The 15,677-nt window shown below is 43.3% G+C and overlaps 1 protein-coding gene across 5 annotated transcripts in view; it reads left to right on the top strand.

Annotated features, from left to right (window-relative positions):
• Window positions 1-15,677, top strand: part of TBC1D1 (TBC1 domain family member 1) — a 216,860-nt gene that overhangs the window by 84,094 nt on the left and 117,089 nt on the right. For all 5 annotated transcript variants that reach the window (XM_058722869.1, XM_058722868.1, XM_058722870.1 and 2 more), the window contains exons 2-3: window positions 11,601-12,119; window positions 14,975-15,064. In XM_058722869.1, coding sequence (XP_058578852.1) covers window positions 11,601-12,119; window positions 14,975-15,064 — 609 coding nt within the window. The remainder of the gene's footprint in view (window positions 1-11,600; window positions 12,120-14,974; window positions 15,065-15,677) is intronic.

Here is a 15,677-nt window from a genome sequence, read left to right as displayed (position 1 = left end):
ATTTTGTGCATGTAAAAACTTTTTTCTGAGAAGGGCCCATAGGCTTCACCGTGCGGTCAAGACAGAAATTTAGGAACCTCTCCTTTGGGGTGAATGCATTTGAGAGAAGAGCCTGCCAGCATTGGCTTTGGGAGGTGAGTTGGGAATGTGGGATGTTGATGGAAAGCTGGGGTGCCGGCTCTCACCCAAGACGTCTACTAATCCCATTACAGTCTTGCCTGTTGCTTTAGCCCACGGCAGTACACAGCTCAGCACGACTACAGCCCTCGTGCCATACACGTAGCTCATCGCAGCAACGAAAAGGTTAAACTTCATTCTCTGTGGTCTTTGAAAAGAAATGCACTCAGTGATTCCCATCTGAAAATTCCCATCTGAAAATAAAAATAGCTTAGGCGTTTAAAGGGATTGGCCTTCAGCTGTCTAGAAAAATCTTATGATCCAAAAGGACTTGGTCCCGCTGTTTCCGGTTTACTATTTTTGCAGCATTTGTCCTCTGCAAATACTTGTTGCATGCATACGCTCGTACATCGTGTTAGAGATATTACAGAGTTATCATGGTTCTCTTCTAAGATCTGCTTGAGATAGTTCTCATCACTTAAAAACCTTGAAGTCCCTATATTTTTATTTTCAATTGCCACCATACATTAAGCATTTATTGAGTACTTGCTCTGTGCCAGGCACCATCCCAGGCACTTTGGGCTGCATCAGTGAGCAAAACAGACAATAATTCACTCTTGGAGCAGATGTTCAGGCATTTGGTGTCCTATGCTCCAAAGTTTGCAGGCCTGTCCTGAACGCCAGAAAAACTGCTTGCCACCCACAGACCTGTGTGTTTTGTAGGTAGCAGTTTCCACGCTGTTCCTGTGGGTTGTTGTGCTCCCTCAGGTCTGGCTAAAGGAGGGGAAGGGAGTGTTCTGCTTTTTCAGCTCCATTTGAATCAGAGCATTCCTGCTTTTACACATGTGGGATTGCTGGAAGGTTGGAGGGTGGGGTGAGGTGGGGGAGAGTTGTGTTGCCTACTGGATGTTTGGAAAGATGATCAAATTTTTAATGTGTTTGACATTATCTGTTGCTGGCTGGTATAGAATAAATCTTCGTCAGCTCTGTACTGAAAGGCCCTTGGCATAATACAAGCCCATTTCCTTTAGGTACTGTTGCTTTAGTTAAAAATTTTTTCAATTGGCTTAATACAACCATTTATTATGCATGCGATTTTGTGGGTAAGGGATTTGGGAGGGCTCCGCTGGGCTGTTGGTCTGCCTGGCTTCCTGTGGGGCAGCGAGGCACCCTCACTTCCAAGGTGGCGTCTTTGCTCAGGTGTCTGGTGTCTCAGTGGTCCTGTACTTCTCTTACTGTCCAGCTGGGGCTTCAAACCCCAGGGCTGCTTCAAGTAGCTCGGGCTCCTCAGGTACTGTCACTTTCCTGGGGAGCTGACCTTTTCTTTGTAAACATGGCAACGGCTAGCAATTATTGGGAGTGAATATGTGCCAGGCTTTATACTAACAACTGTCCCATTCATTGTTTAATTTTATCCTCAAAACAACCTCCAATTAGCTGGCAATACCTCATTGTGATAGAAGAAGAGTCCGAGGTTCTAAGAAGTGGGTGACCTGCCGAGACATGCACCTGAAGCTGCCGAGGTTGGGGGGCCCTATTTCAGCATTCCACTTACAGAATTGCCCTTAGGATCTGGCAGTGTAGCAGGTGCATGGCTGCAGCTGGGGCAGGAGTTGGGGCTGACTCTGTCCTCAGCCTTGTGACCTGCAGCTGTAAGAGTTTATCTCTGTCTTTTTAGGGGTTATTCTGTTTCACTTTCTGCTCCTAAAGAGCCCTTTCCCTCCAGTGGAATGCTTCTCTCTGGTCTAGTAAGCAATACTGGGTTCTTTCTCATCGTTTCCACCTCTCCTGCGCCCCCACTCACCTCCCGCTCACAACATGCACACAAACACCCAGCTACTCAAACAACAGCTAGAGCTCCAGGCAGTTTATGCAGAGATTGGGATGTTCATCACACGTTTGCCAAAATGACGTATTATTGAGCAGAGTTTGTGACAGCTGACAGAGGCGCATTGGAATTGGATCCTGAGTAGGTTTAAATTTGCGTGTGTTTCTGTGTGTACAGCGTTTGCAGTGAATGGAATTGATGCTGAGGTTATCAGAAATGAATGAGATGCTTCTCTGAGGGATGGCACGTCAGTGCAATATGTCCATGACAGTAGAAGTTAGTTGCAGAACACTGATCCTGTGCTCACGTTTGTTTGTTTGTTTGTTTGTTTGTTTTTGGTCAGGGAAATTAGCATTCAGTGTGCTCAAAGAACCACCTCCTGTCAGAATAAAAACAAGCTGTTAACTGTGGATATTTCTGGGTTTGGGATTATATGGGCAACTTTAAGTTTTGCTGTATTTTCTTTTATATGGATGTGTATTAAACTTGAAATAAAAGATGACTGCAGAATACATCCTGCTGCTGTGTTTAAAAAGGAGGCTGTATTACTGAGAAGTGGTTTTTCATGGTTTTTGAGGTTGGCCCTTTCACACCTCAGCCTGGCCAGGTCGGCGATGGGGCCCAGCCCTGCCCTCAGCCCTTGGAAGGTGCAAGGTGTTCCTCTTCTCTGTTCCTTCTTCTCAGTAGGAGCCTGCTGATCTCCCAGTGGCTCACTTAGACCTCCGTGTAATACGTATGTGCATACCTTGTAAATTTCTCCTCTTTTTAGTCCTGTTTCTGGTCCTTTTGTGTGTTATACATGAAGACCTCCGTGTAATATGTGTGTGCATACCTTGTAAATTTCTCTTTTTCGCTCCTGTTTCTGGTCCTTTTGTGTATCACATATGATTGCAGTCCTTTCTCGTTCAGCATGGCAGGGCGTGGAGAGGCATGGGAGTAATGTGTAATCAAGTCATTCACACGTGAAACCTACTTCGGCTCTTTCTGAACATTTTTTGATGTGATCTAAAATTTTATATATTCCCTTTTTTTATAGAGAAAAAAATGAGTCAGTTGGACTCCCTGAGCGTCTTTGGTGGCTGCTTTTATTCTAAGGGCAGAATTTTGGTAAATATTTAAATCTTCCTATTTGCTCTTAATAATTTGAAGTGCACTCCGTACTGAGAATTTGCATTTCTCTATCTTCCTACCCTCCCTAGCACCTCTCCTGTAGTGTTGGTGTTCTACTCGGTTTGGTCATTTGTGTATTTTTTATCCCCTCTGTCTAGATTGTAGGTTCCCTGAAGAATAGGATCTATGCGATTCATCCTTGTATTCACCATAGAATTTGGCATAGATTTTTATCTGGTAGGAGTGTGAACAGGACTCTTAGTTGCAGATGACAGACACCCAGTGTAAAATGGCATAATCTAAAATTTATTGTCATAAGAATCCCAGTTGATTGCTTCAGGTATGGCTGGATCCAGGTCCTCAAACATCAGAACCATCATTCTCTCTTGCATTTTCTGCCTCCTTGTCTCTGTTTCACCTCCTCTGGAACTGTCTAGCATGGCTGTACTTGTGATGGCACCAGCAATTCCAGGCTTAGTCCTCAGAATTCTAAGTCCAAAAGCAGGATTCCTCAACCTGGGCAATACTTCATTTGGGGGGGGATAGTTCTTTGTTGTGGGGCTGTCCTGTGCCTGGTAGGATGCACAGCGGCATTCCTGGCCTCTACCTATCAGGTGCCGGTTATGTTACCCTCTGGTTGTGACAAACCAGTATCTCCAGACATTGCCAAATGTCTCCTGGGGGGCTTGTGGTGGGTAGACTTGCCCCTGATTGGAGAACCACTGGTCTAGAGCCACAGCATGTTTTTTTTTTTTTTTTTTTTTTTTTTTCATACCAGTTCCTTAAAATGCATGGGCCTAGTCCTGGTCTGGATTGGGTGACCAACCCTGAACTAATTATATGGTGGGGTGGGGTGATAGAATATGCTGGTTGGTTTAGTCTGGGGTTGCCAGTCCCCTCATGAGGTGGGACTGGGACCTAACCGTGGGAATGAGAGGTACTACTTATTATTAGGGGAGAGGGCACTGGATTCTACGTAGACAAAACAAACTCCCAAAGCAAAAACAACAACAACAACAACAACAACAACAACAACAAAACATGTGGACCACTGCAGGAACTGGGAAGTCTTTTTGAATTGAGAACGAAGTCTTGGGTAGTAAGAGGATGTGTCTTGGCATCAGGCAGGTGCTGTCCTGACTCTTCAGCTCATTAGCAGGGTAACTTTGGGCTAGTTTTTTTTACCCTTTCTCAATCAAATTCTATTGTGCTTGTGAAAATACAATTTTTTCATAAAATTCCATTGATGTTATATGAACAGAATTATATATAAGTCGTGTACTCGGGGCCTTCAAAGTTTGAAAAATCTTGTACAGTCAGCACCTGGATGAAGAAACCGAACAGTCCAGAAGCCCACAGGCCCACTCCCTGTCACTCCTCTAGAGATAATCACTGTCCTGTCCTCTGTCTTCATAGTTTAGTTTTGCCTGTTTTTGAAATTTTGCAAAAGTGAAATTCTGCCATGTGTTTCTGTTATACCTGTTGTTTTCACTCAACATGACCGTTATGAATATTTGCCTATGTTGTTACACATAGAATAGCTTGTTCATTCTCCCTCTACGTGTTTTTGATTATATGAATATAGCATATTTGTCATTGCTGTAGCTGGGCAATGTTCTGTCTCTAGTTTTTGACTGTTAGTAATGCTGTCACCATCCTTGCACTCATCTGTTGGTGAGTCAGGATGCATCTCTGCTTGGGGTGCCCTGGGCTGGGGTATCGGCTCCTGCACTAGGGCTTTAACTGCTTTTAACTGTCCTGAGATTCTCAAGGACTTTTGTTTTGAGGTATAAACGGGAACAGGTGGAAAGGCTCGTGGGTCAGTTGCCTGGTAGAGGGTCCATATCTCCTGTGTTTCATCTAAGATTGATTTGGACACGAAAAGACAATACATGGGCACTTGCTAGCTTGAAAATCGGTTTTAATAAGTTCAATGTATTTGGTCATGGATGATTTTAGGTAGAAGCAAACTGTAGTGGTGCCCAGTCCTCTAGCTGATTTTGCTGTTTTGTTTATAAATATACACTATATGACCAAATGTTCCTTTATTCATGATCTTGTCAGTGGCAGAATTTCCAAAGGGCATCATTTATAAAAACTGATTGTGGCATTCATCCTGGAGAAGGAACCGGAGCTTTGTTTAATGTTTTCTCTCAGTACATTTACATGTTTATAGTTCCTGCCTTGTAGAAAAGGGATCTCAGTGTCCCTTTTCAAAGATTATGTGACATACATATTAACATTGGGTGATTGCTGTGATTAACTGCTAGTTTATTATATTTGTGAGTGTTTCTTAATCTTTGAGAGATTAAGTTAGTAAACTTTGATCAGAATTATAGAGTAGCATTTCTTATAGGACATTAACACATATGCATTTAAAGAGCTGAGACCTTGGAGATGTGGTGAATTTATTTGCAAATCAAATTTGTCCTTAAATGGTATAAATGGCTGGTCAAATATCTGTGTGGTTATTTTTTTGTTTGTTTGTCTTCACTAGTTTGTTCATGTCTGCTACAAGCATGCTATGGGGCTGTGCTGGTGGTCTGCTTCAATGCTGCTAAAGCACACAGCTCACCTAGGACCTTAATAGTCCATAGGTTTTGGGTATGATGGTGTGGGGGACAGGGTGAGGAGTGAACATTTCTTACCTTGGGACATGAGGAAGGATGGTGACAGATACATCAGGGATTCTGCCCATCAGAGCTGCCCGGTGCTTCTGAACACTGCAGGTGCCGGGGCCCCACCTCCAAACAGGCTGCTTCATCCAGGCTGGGGTGGGGCTAGACATTGTTTTTTGTTTTTTTGTTTTTTTTTTTTTTTTTTTAAATCCTGAGTTGAGAACCAATGCATCAGCTGAAGAGGACTGGATTTTGAGGCCTTCTGTTCCCCAAGTTGAGCATTCAGTGATTTACTGCAATGATCTGCCAGTATTTATGCTAGCCAATCAAGACTTTTAAATATTGTTTTAGAAAATTTACAAAATAATTTCACAATCTAACAGTGATCCCTTCTCTTACTCTTCCTTGCTTACCTTCTCCACCCTCTTTCCTCAGCCCCTGCAGCCATTAAATCACTTATGTTGGTTTTTGTCTCATTGTTTTAAACATTTGTAGAAACTTGTTGGTTTGGTCAGAAGGTTGTAGTGAACCTTTCAAATGATTATTTTGGAGTAGGATGCTGGGTTTTGTGTTTGCAGAGACTTCTTTTCATGGGGTTTGAAAGCTAAGAGTTTGTCCACTTTGCCATTTCAGAACTAGAGAAGCTGAATACTACCTCTGTTTTACACAGGAGGAAAGATCAAGACCCAAAGGACAGAGGATGGGATGAATGAGGTGGGTGGCCCTGTGTTAGGGGCCATCGGTCATTAGCATTTCTTACGTGCCAGCTGCTTCCTCAGTCAGCTAATGAGCAAGTCTGATCTCTCAGGAAGACCGAACCCATGAGTCTGACCTTTGGGCTAATTGTAAGCATAAAGCAGGAGCTGGGGCCTTCACCGTGAGGCTCCATGACCGACAGGCAGATAAGAGAGGCCTCTACTCAGGACCGGCCTTGTCTAGCACACATTCAGCCACTTTGCTCATGTTTGTATTCTAGCATCTGTCACATTGTACTGGAGATCATATATTTAGAGTGTCTCTTATTTCCTAGACTGTGAGCCTCTCAGGTCAGGAGGAGTCCTGTCTTATTATTCATTGTTGGAGTGTATTCACATCTCTGTGTTGACTCTAGTCTCAACAGGCCAAGCTGTTGGACAATTATGAGTGTTCATGTATATCTTATCTGGATGGTGTGGGACAGGTGTTTTATTCTCTTTGAATAATTTAAGTAATGAGCACTCGTAAGAAGATATTTTCTTAAGTATTTTGTATAAAATTCAAGGCATATATGCTAGAGGAAGTACTTGGTTTAATTTAGTTTTCTTCCCCTATTTACCTTCTTTCTGACCAACAAATACAAAAAAACACTCATTACCGACAAAAATGAAACACAAGTCTGTTCCTTCTGGAAAATAATTATGCAGAATAATTTTCCTTTAGCATGTTGTTTTAACTTTTGCAGTGAGAGGACATTTCATCCAAGGGACAAAGCACAGTGTGGCCTGCTGTATTTTTGCAGTTTGGGAAGGATTTAATGTTAAATAATAGGAAAAATTGCTACAATTTTAAACACAAATATGGGCTTCTTCAGATTCAGTTAATACTTATTTGTTACTAGTTGGCAGCAAAACACAGGTATAAATGTAACGTAAAATGATTTTTCATTCCAAATATTGTTTTAGAAGCTCTTTCCTAAGTCCTTGTGAATAAAATTACACTTGCTATGTGTTTATCATCCTTTAAAATCCCTAAATCCTTACCAAAACAGTTGACCCAGATGTTTAAATGAGGACTTTATTTACGGAAGTGAATGTTTCTGACTGTCTTATACTATGGTTTTCTGGTGACTTCTTTTTTTTTTTATTTTTTTTTTTAAATTTTTTTTTTCAACGTTTTTTATTTATTTTTGGGACAGAGAGAGACAGAGCATGAATGGGGGAGGGGCAGAGAGAGAGGGAGACACAGAATCGGAAACAGGCTCCAGGCTCCGAGCCATCAGCCCAGAGCCTGACGCGGGGCTCGAACTCACGGACCGCGAGATCGTGACCTGGCTGAAGTCGGACGCTTAACCGACTGCGCCACCCAGGCGCCCCTCTGGTGACTTCTAAAACAATACTCCCTTAAGCCTGCTGCAGAAACCATATATATATGTAGTGTTACCGTGTGAATTCTGCATTTGTTACTGTGAATTCAGGAGAAAGTTGTTGTGGTTGTGAAATAAGGTGCAGATTTACTTTAAGAAGGAGCTTTAGTATAAACTCAAATAGGCTGACAGAAGAGCAGTTTAAGAAATTTTATATCTAAACAGGGCCTTTTTTTTCATTGTTGGGGGATCATTTTAATTAACTTTTTTTTTGTTGTGATTCCCAGTGTAAAAGGAAATAAAATCTCAAACCATTATTGAATTTATTGCAGTATGATGCTTTTCAGATTCTTGTTTTTACTGTAGTTAGCTTTGATTTACTCTGCTGCTGATCTGTGGTCAGAAATGACGTAGATATTACAGCTGTGGCTATGCTAAAAAAAGTATTTTTTAGATTGTATCAATGGAAGTAAACCCCACTGGCCTGGTGTATTCGCCCTAAAAGGGTCACTGTGTTTGCGGTCAATATTATAATTTGAAGTATATGTTCTGATAGCCTGAAGTTTTACCTTGAGACCCTTTTCAGTTAAGTTTGTTTATTTTGGGGGTTAGAATTGGCATCCCCCCTTTATTTACTTTTACGTACCCCCAGCCACTGCTGACTCTCCACGGCCTCCTCTCCCTCGGTTGACATCTCTGATGTCATCCTTGACGGCTTCCCTTTCTCCTCCTCTGCCTTCACTCCCTCAGTTTCTTTGCATCTGAGACATCTGTGTAGCCTACGGTCCCATCCTTGCCTTCTTCCTTTGCTTTCCCTTTTTCTGTTCCTGGGGTGTCAGCCGCCGCTTGTACGTGAGCCGTTGATGTCCCAGTCTACGTGTCCTGTCTTGAACTCCAGGCCCATTTGCCCAACTGCCCACTAGATGCCTTTACTCTCAAGCCCTCCTGCTGTCACTCAGCCTGTACGGAGGCCAAGCTCCTCCTGTCTCCTTCAACCTCCTCCCGTGTTCGCAGCTTAAGGCAGTCTCTCCAAGCCACCTGCTGTCTTTCATGCCCTCAACTCCCCCACCCAGATAGCTGCTGATTCTTGTGTGTGCGGTCTTCCAGAATCCTTTACCCGGTCTTGCTCTTGACTCCCATCTGCGTTCAGGCCCCCAGCAGACCCCATCTCAGGACTGTACACGTTCTGGCTAAAGATCCTTGGGCCCCACTCCCTGCCTGGGCAGGACTGGCCTGCTTCTGGACCCCTACCTCCTGGCATCAAGTGATACCTAGAAAAAGGTTTGGAAATAAAATGAGGTACATGACTCAGTTCCCTCCTGTAACAATTAACAGTGTAGGTGGGTCCAGGACAGAGTCATAAAGGATGGAGAATTCATGATTCATCACAAGTGGATGTTGTGCCTTCATTTCTTGAAAAGCGGTGCTCCAGACCTGTTGTGGTAAAGTGAACCACGGATTTACAAACTTACACACAGGTGGAGCCCATTTTTTATTTAAAAAGTCTCATATCTTACTTCTGGTGATTTTGAAACATTCGATTTGTAAGTGTTCACAATGTATTGCTGTATTATGCTGTATTATGTTTGGCGGTATTCTGTCAAATATTCTGAGATGGTTAGGCTCTTGTCAGGATCACAGTGATTCTTTTTAACCCAGTCCTCTCCTTCATACTCGTATTGCAACTCACCGGAGCAAGGAGGAGGGCTCTGGTCCTGGACTTAAAGCCCGCCTCGAGAGGATGGTGATTACTGTGTGGGAGAGAATGGCGGTCGGAAAAACTTCACAGCCTCAACCCTGACCGAGGTTGTGATGAGTTCCTCAGCCTCTTCTGAGCTTGTGAAGTGAGGGACCCCTGTCAGGTTCTCCACTCGGTGTCTTACTTGTGTCTGTGTTGTTTGCTACTGAGTCACCGTAAGTTCATGAGACTTCACACATTTTCTCTGTCCTTTGATTATATAATGAAAAACGCCATCACCTCAGAGGCAGTGGAAGGTCCAGCGTACAGAAATGAAGTTATTCTAACAAGCCTCACAAGGCCGTGTAAACTTTGACCTTTCTGTTCAGAGAGTAAGTTTAACAATGGGAAAGATTCATGTGACTCCTGACAAAATAATTTCATACACTTGCTCAGAAATGCGGCGAAGTTTTTTTACTGCAGGAATTGGCTGTTTTCCTTTGAAAATTCTTTGCCAAAATAACTTTGCCTGAAAAATCTTATAAGCTTTGTTTGTTTGTTTGTTTGTTTGTTTTGAGAGAAACTGAGGCGGTTTTTGCCAAGGGCCTGTAGTGACTCATTGGCAAAGGTGTGAATGGAACCTGGGCTTCCTCTCTCTCAGTCCTGTCGTCTTTCACATTAACCAGTGTTAAGGCTTCCGTGTGCTATGCGATTTGGCAATAGTGGCCTGTGCTACAGCACAAGCACATACTCGGTGCAAATAGAGGCTTGACATATGCTGCAATGTTGGCTTATTTAGTATTGTTTGGCTCTTATGCTTCAGGAATCAATTTTTAAAATATAGAATATACCTAGATCTATTTGAACTCCTTGCATGATAAAATACCTTGGAAGGGTATATCATTATGGCAGAGATTCCGTCTTTAAGATGTGCTTGATATGAAATCACAAAGAAAAGTCTTTGAAGCCATTGGGCCTTACGGGATATAAGCATACATTCTAAACCTGCAGCCATCTCCCTTTATTGTATGTGCTGATCTTTGACCTGAATTGTAACAGGCTTTTTGTTGTTGCTGTTCTCTCCTCTATAATGTTGTTGGAAGATATTGAGCCTATGGGTATTGGGCCTTAAATTGAATTTTCTTACATAGAAAAAAGGGAAAAAAATTGCTTTGGGGTTTAGGTCATAACAAAAACTAGGTCCTTCCTTAGCAAGATTGAATTCATGCCTGTCTTGTGTTAGTGTCGTGGCCATACTTCATCTAAGTGACCACACAGGTGCTTACTGTGGTCGTAGATTTATATCTGCTGCTGCTTTGAAGGCTCTTGTTGGCAGCTCACGATGAGAGGATGTTGCCGTGGGAATGATGATAGCACAGGAGACCCTTTTGTTCGTTCTCTTGATCGTGACTCTGCACTGAACCCAGAGGCTTGGAGTCTCCGTGGGAACAGGCCCCAGTGTGTTGCCGTGATAATGATACAGCCTTGGTTACTCACTCCTTGGTTAAAACCTTCTAGCTCTGCAGTCAGCACTGCTCAACTGCGAGGAAGTATGGGACCGAGTAATACATTGTCAGCTGTCTTTGAAGAAAATAATGGTGTTGTGATTTGAAGAAGTACTTGATAAGATAATTGCCATCCTCACTTGTCATGGTCATCCCACCCATTTATTGTGGAAGACACTCCAAGGTCTACCGCAATGCAGGAGAACGTTTTGGTGGAGCCACATCAGAGACAGATCTCTTTGGGAGGTGACAGCTGCCGCAGAGAGGACTGTGGCTTTGAAGAGGGACTAAGCCACGTTTGACTCCACGGCCACACTGGGTTGTGTGTCCGTGGGCTCGTCGCTCAACCTTGTGGACTGTTGTGGGCATGTCAGTCCCCTAGCGTAGGCCCTGGCACATAAGAGGTGCTTCCTCAGTATTCCTCTTTTCCTCTCTGAAAGTTGTGCGTCTCGTGGGAAGACATTTCCAGTCCTGGATTCCCCACGGATCCTACGTCAGTACCATGGAGTATGCAGTGGAGTGGTTGTGGAGAGCATAGCGTTGGTTCGTCGCATATTCCTGCTGTGTGTGTGTGTGTGTGTGTGTGTGTGAGAGTGTGTGTGTGTGTACACACGTGCGTGCGCACCAGCGTGGGCATACCTATTACCGCATGTTCCAAGTGACACTCTTCCTTTCTTGGCAGGTGCCTGAGATCATCAGCTCCATCCGACAGGCCGGGAAGATTGCCCGCCAGGAGGAGCTGCATTGCCCGTCTGAGTTCGATGAGACGTTTGCCAAGAAGTTTGAGGTGCTCTTCTGTGGCCGGGTGACAGTGGCTCACAAGAAGGCCCCTCCAGCCCTGATCGACGAGTGCATCGAGAAGTTCAATCACGTCAGCTGCAGCAGGAAAGCCGAATTTGACTTGGTCTCCCAGGATTCTGAAACCTCAAATCCTGTGGGAGGGCTTTCCTTCACGGATAAGTTCCGATCTGTGCTCCAGCCGGTGGGGAATGGGGAGCAGGGTGGGAGGCCCATGCGCAAATCCTTCTCCCAGCCCGGCCTGCGCTCTTTGGCCTTTAAGAAGGAATTTCAAGATGGAAGCCTTCGAAGTAGTAGTCTCTTCAGGTCCTTTGAGGAAAACGACATTGAGAACCACCTAATTAGCGGGCACAATATTGTGCAGCCGACAGATATTGAGGAAAATCGAACTATGCTCTTCACGGTAAAATATCATCAAGCCCCGGGCTCATCCCCAGTGTGAGATACACGTTCAAAAGAAATCTTTATGGAGAATGGATTCTTAGTAAATTGGTTTTGGATTTATGTGTGAATCTAATTTTAGAGCAAATAATCCTTTTCTCAGGATAAAATCCTTTAGTTTTAGACCTTTAAAATCATCGTTGGAGGGGCGCCTGGGTGGCTCAGTTGGTTGAGCATCTCACTTTGGCTCAGGTCATGATCTCACATTTTGTGAGTTCGAGCCCCATGTCCGGCACTGTGCTGACGGCTCAGAGCCTGCTTCGGATTCTATGTCTCCCTCTCTCTCTGCCCCTCCTCTGTGCTCTCTCTCTCTCTCTCAAAACAAACATTAAAAAAGATACATATAAAATTATAGTTGGAAACCTAAAGAGAATCAATCATTTTTTTGTTTTAAGTTTATTCGAGAGAGAGAGCACAAGTGGGGAAAGAGCAGAGACAGAGAGACAGAGAGAGACGGGGAGAGAGAGAGAATCCTAAGCAGGCTCTGCACCACCAGCACAGAGCCCAGTGTAGGGCTTGAACTCATGAACCATGAGATCATGACCTGAGCCAAAGTCAAACGCTTAACCAACTGGTATGTTCTTATCTCTACCCACTCCCCACCCTCTTGGTTGAAAGGTACCTTTTCAATGGAAGGAACAGGTGACACATGTAAGAGACTCCAAAAGAATTTTTTAAAAATCTACATTAATTTCAAGAAATATATTTCAACAAAATCTTTTAATTGGAAATTACTCCCTCTTTACTGTTTCTGTTAAATTATAAAATATTTATCCTTTGTTAATCAGAGTAATTGGTTTGGGGAGAACATGATATTTAAAATTTATACCCAAACTGAAATAATAGTTTAGCCAACTGCTTACTCCCTTGTTTTCTAGAAGAGGTTTGGTAAACTAATAGACAAGTACCAGAAAAGGAAATGGATAGGGAAGCTGTCCTCGGCTTGGGATTCCTGGGTTCGGTGCTGCTCTGGGCTCTTCTGTATGGGCTTGCCCTCCTTGGGAGTCTCTGGGTCTGAGCTGACGGGACTCGGGGCTGTCCCAGCAGGGAGCTGGCCTCTGATGGTACAGGGAACTGATTGTTCTCAGCCCCCTTCTAGAATGTCACGACTGATATTCTAGTGAGAGCAAAATTACCATAAGTGTAATGTTTTTGTGCAGCGCAGTGAGATGGCCGACAGGTAAGGAGGCTGCCACTTAGGCTAATGGGTTGTTGGATGTAAGCAGGTTTAAGATGAAGACGATGTGTCAGTGGGTAAATAGGGCTGTTTTCATTGTTAACCAGTGTACTGAAAAGAGCTATGTTGGTATTCAGGCTTTTGCATCTTAGTCTGTGATCTGTATTTAAAAAGATAGTGGTGTCATTGTGAAAGCTACTCAGCGCATGTATTTTCAAGTACTTAGTGTGTGACTGCTGTGTGTAGGGTCCCTTTCAGAATGCTAGAAGTCACAGCAGTGAATAGGGCAGGCATGGTCTCTGCCCACACGGAAGTTAGATTCCAGTAAGGGGGACTGACAACTGATTGTACAAGTAATGGCCTCATTACAGTTGTGATAAATGCCACAAAGGAGAAGGAAGTAGAGGATGCTGTGAGAATATCTGAGGATTCCAGGAAGGCTGCTTGGAGGAAGGGATTTTCCACTGAGCAGAGGTTCAGTGTGGCCAACTAGATACTCTTCTAGTAGGAGTATCATGAATTCAGGGAGCAGCAAATGAGAAGGTCCTTGAGGCAGGGATGGGTTGTGGCAACACAGTCCTCTGCTATAATGGCGTTTATTGTGCTGACCCAAAGCTGTAAGGCAGTGTTAACATATGCTAATACTCTAACTTTATTCTTTTTAATTTGTTTAAGTTTATTTATTTATTTTAAGAGAGAGAGAGAGAGAGAGAGAGAGAGAGCGAGCGTGTGCGTGAGTGAACTATGGAGGGGCAGAGGGAGACAGGGAGAGAGAGAATCCTAACCTGAGGATCCTAATCCTGACCTGAGACTAAGTCAGATGCTTAACCAACTGAGCCACCCAGGAGGCCCTAATGCTCTAACTTTAAAAAGTCAAGTAAGTGGTATTTGAACGCCTAACAAATAGCATGTACTCAACCATGGTAGCTTATTTTAACAGTAATTCTAAAAGACTTTGCAGTTAAAAAAAAAAATGTCATTAGAAAGTGTTTTGGAAGTTTCAAAAGAGAACCCTTTCTGGAAGATTCGCTTTTATAGACACCTCACTTCTTACAAAGGGGAGATGTGGCATCTGAGGTTTGGTTGCTAACTTTTGGATATTTGGTTCTTTCATCTCAAAGAAGACTGCTTTAGGGCGCCTGGGTGGCTCAGTCAGCTAAGCATCCGACTTTGGCTCAGGTCACGATCTCACGGTTTGTGAGTTTGAGCCCCGCGCCGGGCTCTGTGCCAACAGTTCAGAGCCTGGAGCCTGCTTCCGATTCTGTGTCTCCCTCTCTCTCTGCCCCTCCCCCACTCATGCTCTGCCTCTCTCTCTCTCTCTCTCTCTCTCTCTCTCTCTCTCTCTCTCTGTTTCTCTCAAAGATAAATAAACATTAAAAAAAAGAAGACCGCTGCCTTACACAGGTGGATGTACTCACACACGTGAGGTGCTGCCTGAAATCCCCAGGTAAACCGGAGCCCTGGGAGCTGTTCATCCTCTGCAGTGAACTTGCAACTTGAACTTGCAGTGAACTTGAACCTTAGAAGAGCTTGCCCCTCTTCTTCTGCATTTCCATAGGTCACAACACGAGAATGTTTGTATGATAAATTTGAGTTCAATTTTCATGAAAAACTGGTTTCTTTTTTTTTTGTCTTTTAAGATTGGCCAGTCTGAAGTTTACCTCATCAGTCCTGACACCAAAAAAATAGCATTGGAGAAAAACTTTAAGGAAATATCCTTTTGCTCTCAGGTAAATGGAGATGGGTTGTTGGTTCATTTGCGTTTGAATTTTTCATTAATTCTTTTATTATCTGTCATTCAACAGAAGTGCTAAAAGTTTGCAAAGATGTACACTTTCTGGGTGTACTTGATTTGTGATCTTGCATTTCTTCTTCAATTTGGTGTATTAAGGCAAAATTTACATATAATTTTGAAGTTAAGTTTGCTGTCAGCAACGGTAATCTGGAGAGAATACATCTACTTTTCTTTTTTCAATTATTGGTGGTAACGTTCTGTAGTCACAATTTCCAGATGTGTGTGTGCGTGTTTTACCAAATGTATTCATATATATACATGTAAATGTTTTTAAATAGGTGCTCATTTCTACTGTATAAAAATTCTTCACTTCTTTTGGGTGCCAGTCATTATTTCTTCTTCTTTGAATTAGTGATTATCTTTAAGGATGTTTTCCTCAGAATACAATGCCTACTTGATTCTTTCTTGATAGTCTCCCTAGGCGTGTTTCATAGAGAGATTCTGGAGAATCAGTTATAATAAGCTATGTCAGTTGTACTCAGGATCTTCCTAACAAATATGAGGTCATTTAAAGTCATTGTTTGGCTATTTTTTTAAAAAGTCCGGCT

The sequence above is a fragment of the Neofelis nebulosa genome, chromosome 3 (genome assembly GCF_028018385.1).
Source record: "Neofelis nebulosa isolate mNeoNeb1 chromosome 3, mNeoNeb1.pri, whole genome shotgun sequence".
Classification (NCBI taxonomy): domain Eukaryota; kingdom Metazoa; phylum Chordata; class Mammalia; order Carnivora; family Felidae; genus Neofelis; species Neofelis nebulosa.
The sequence above is the reverse complement of the archived record's forward strand: the minus strand, read 5'-3'. Positions and strand labels throughout refer to the sequence as shown.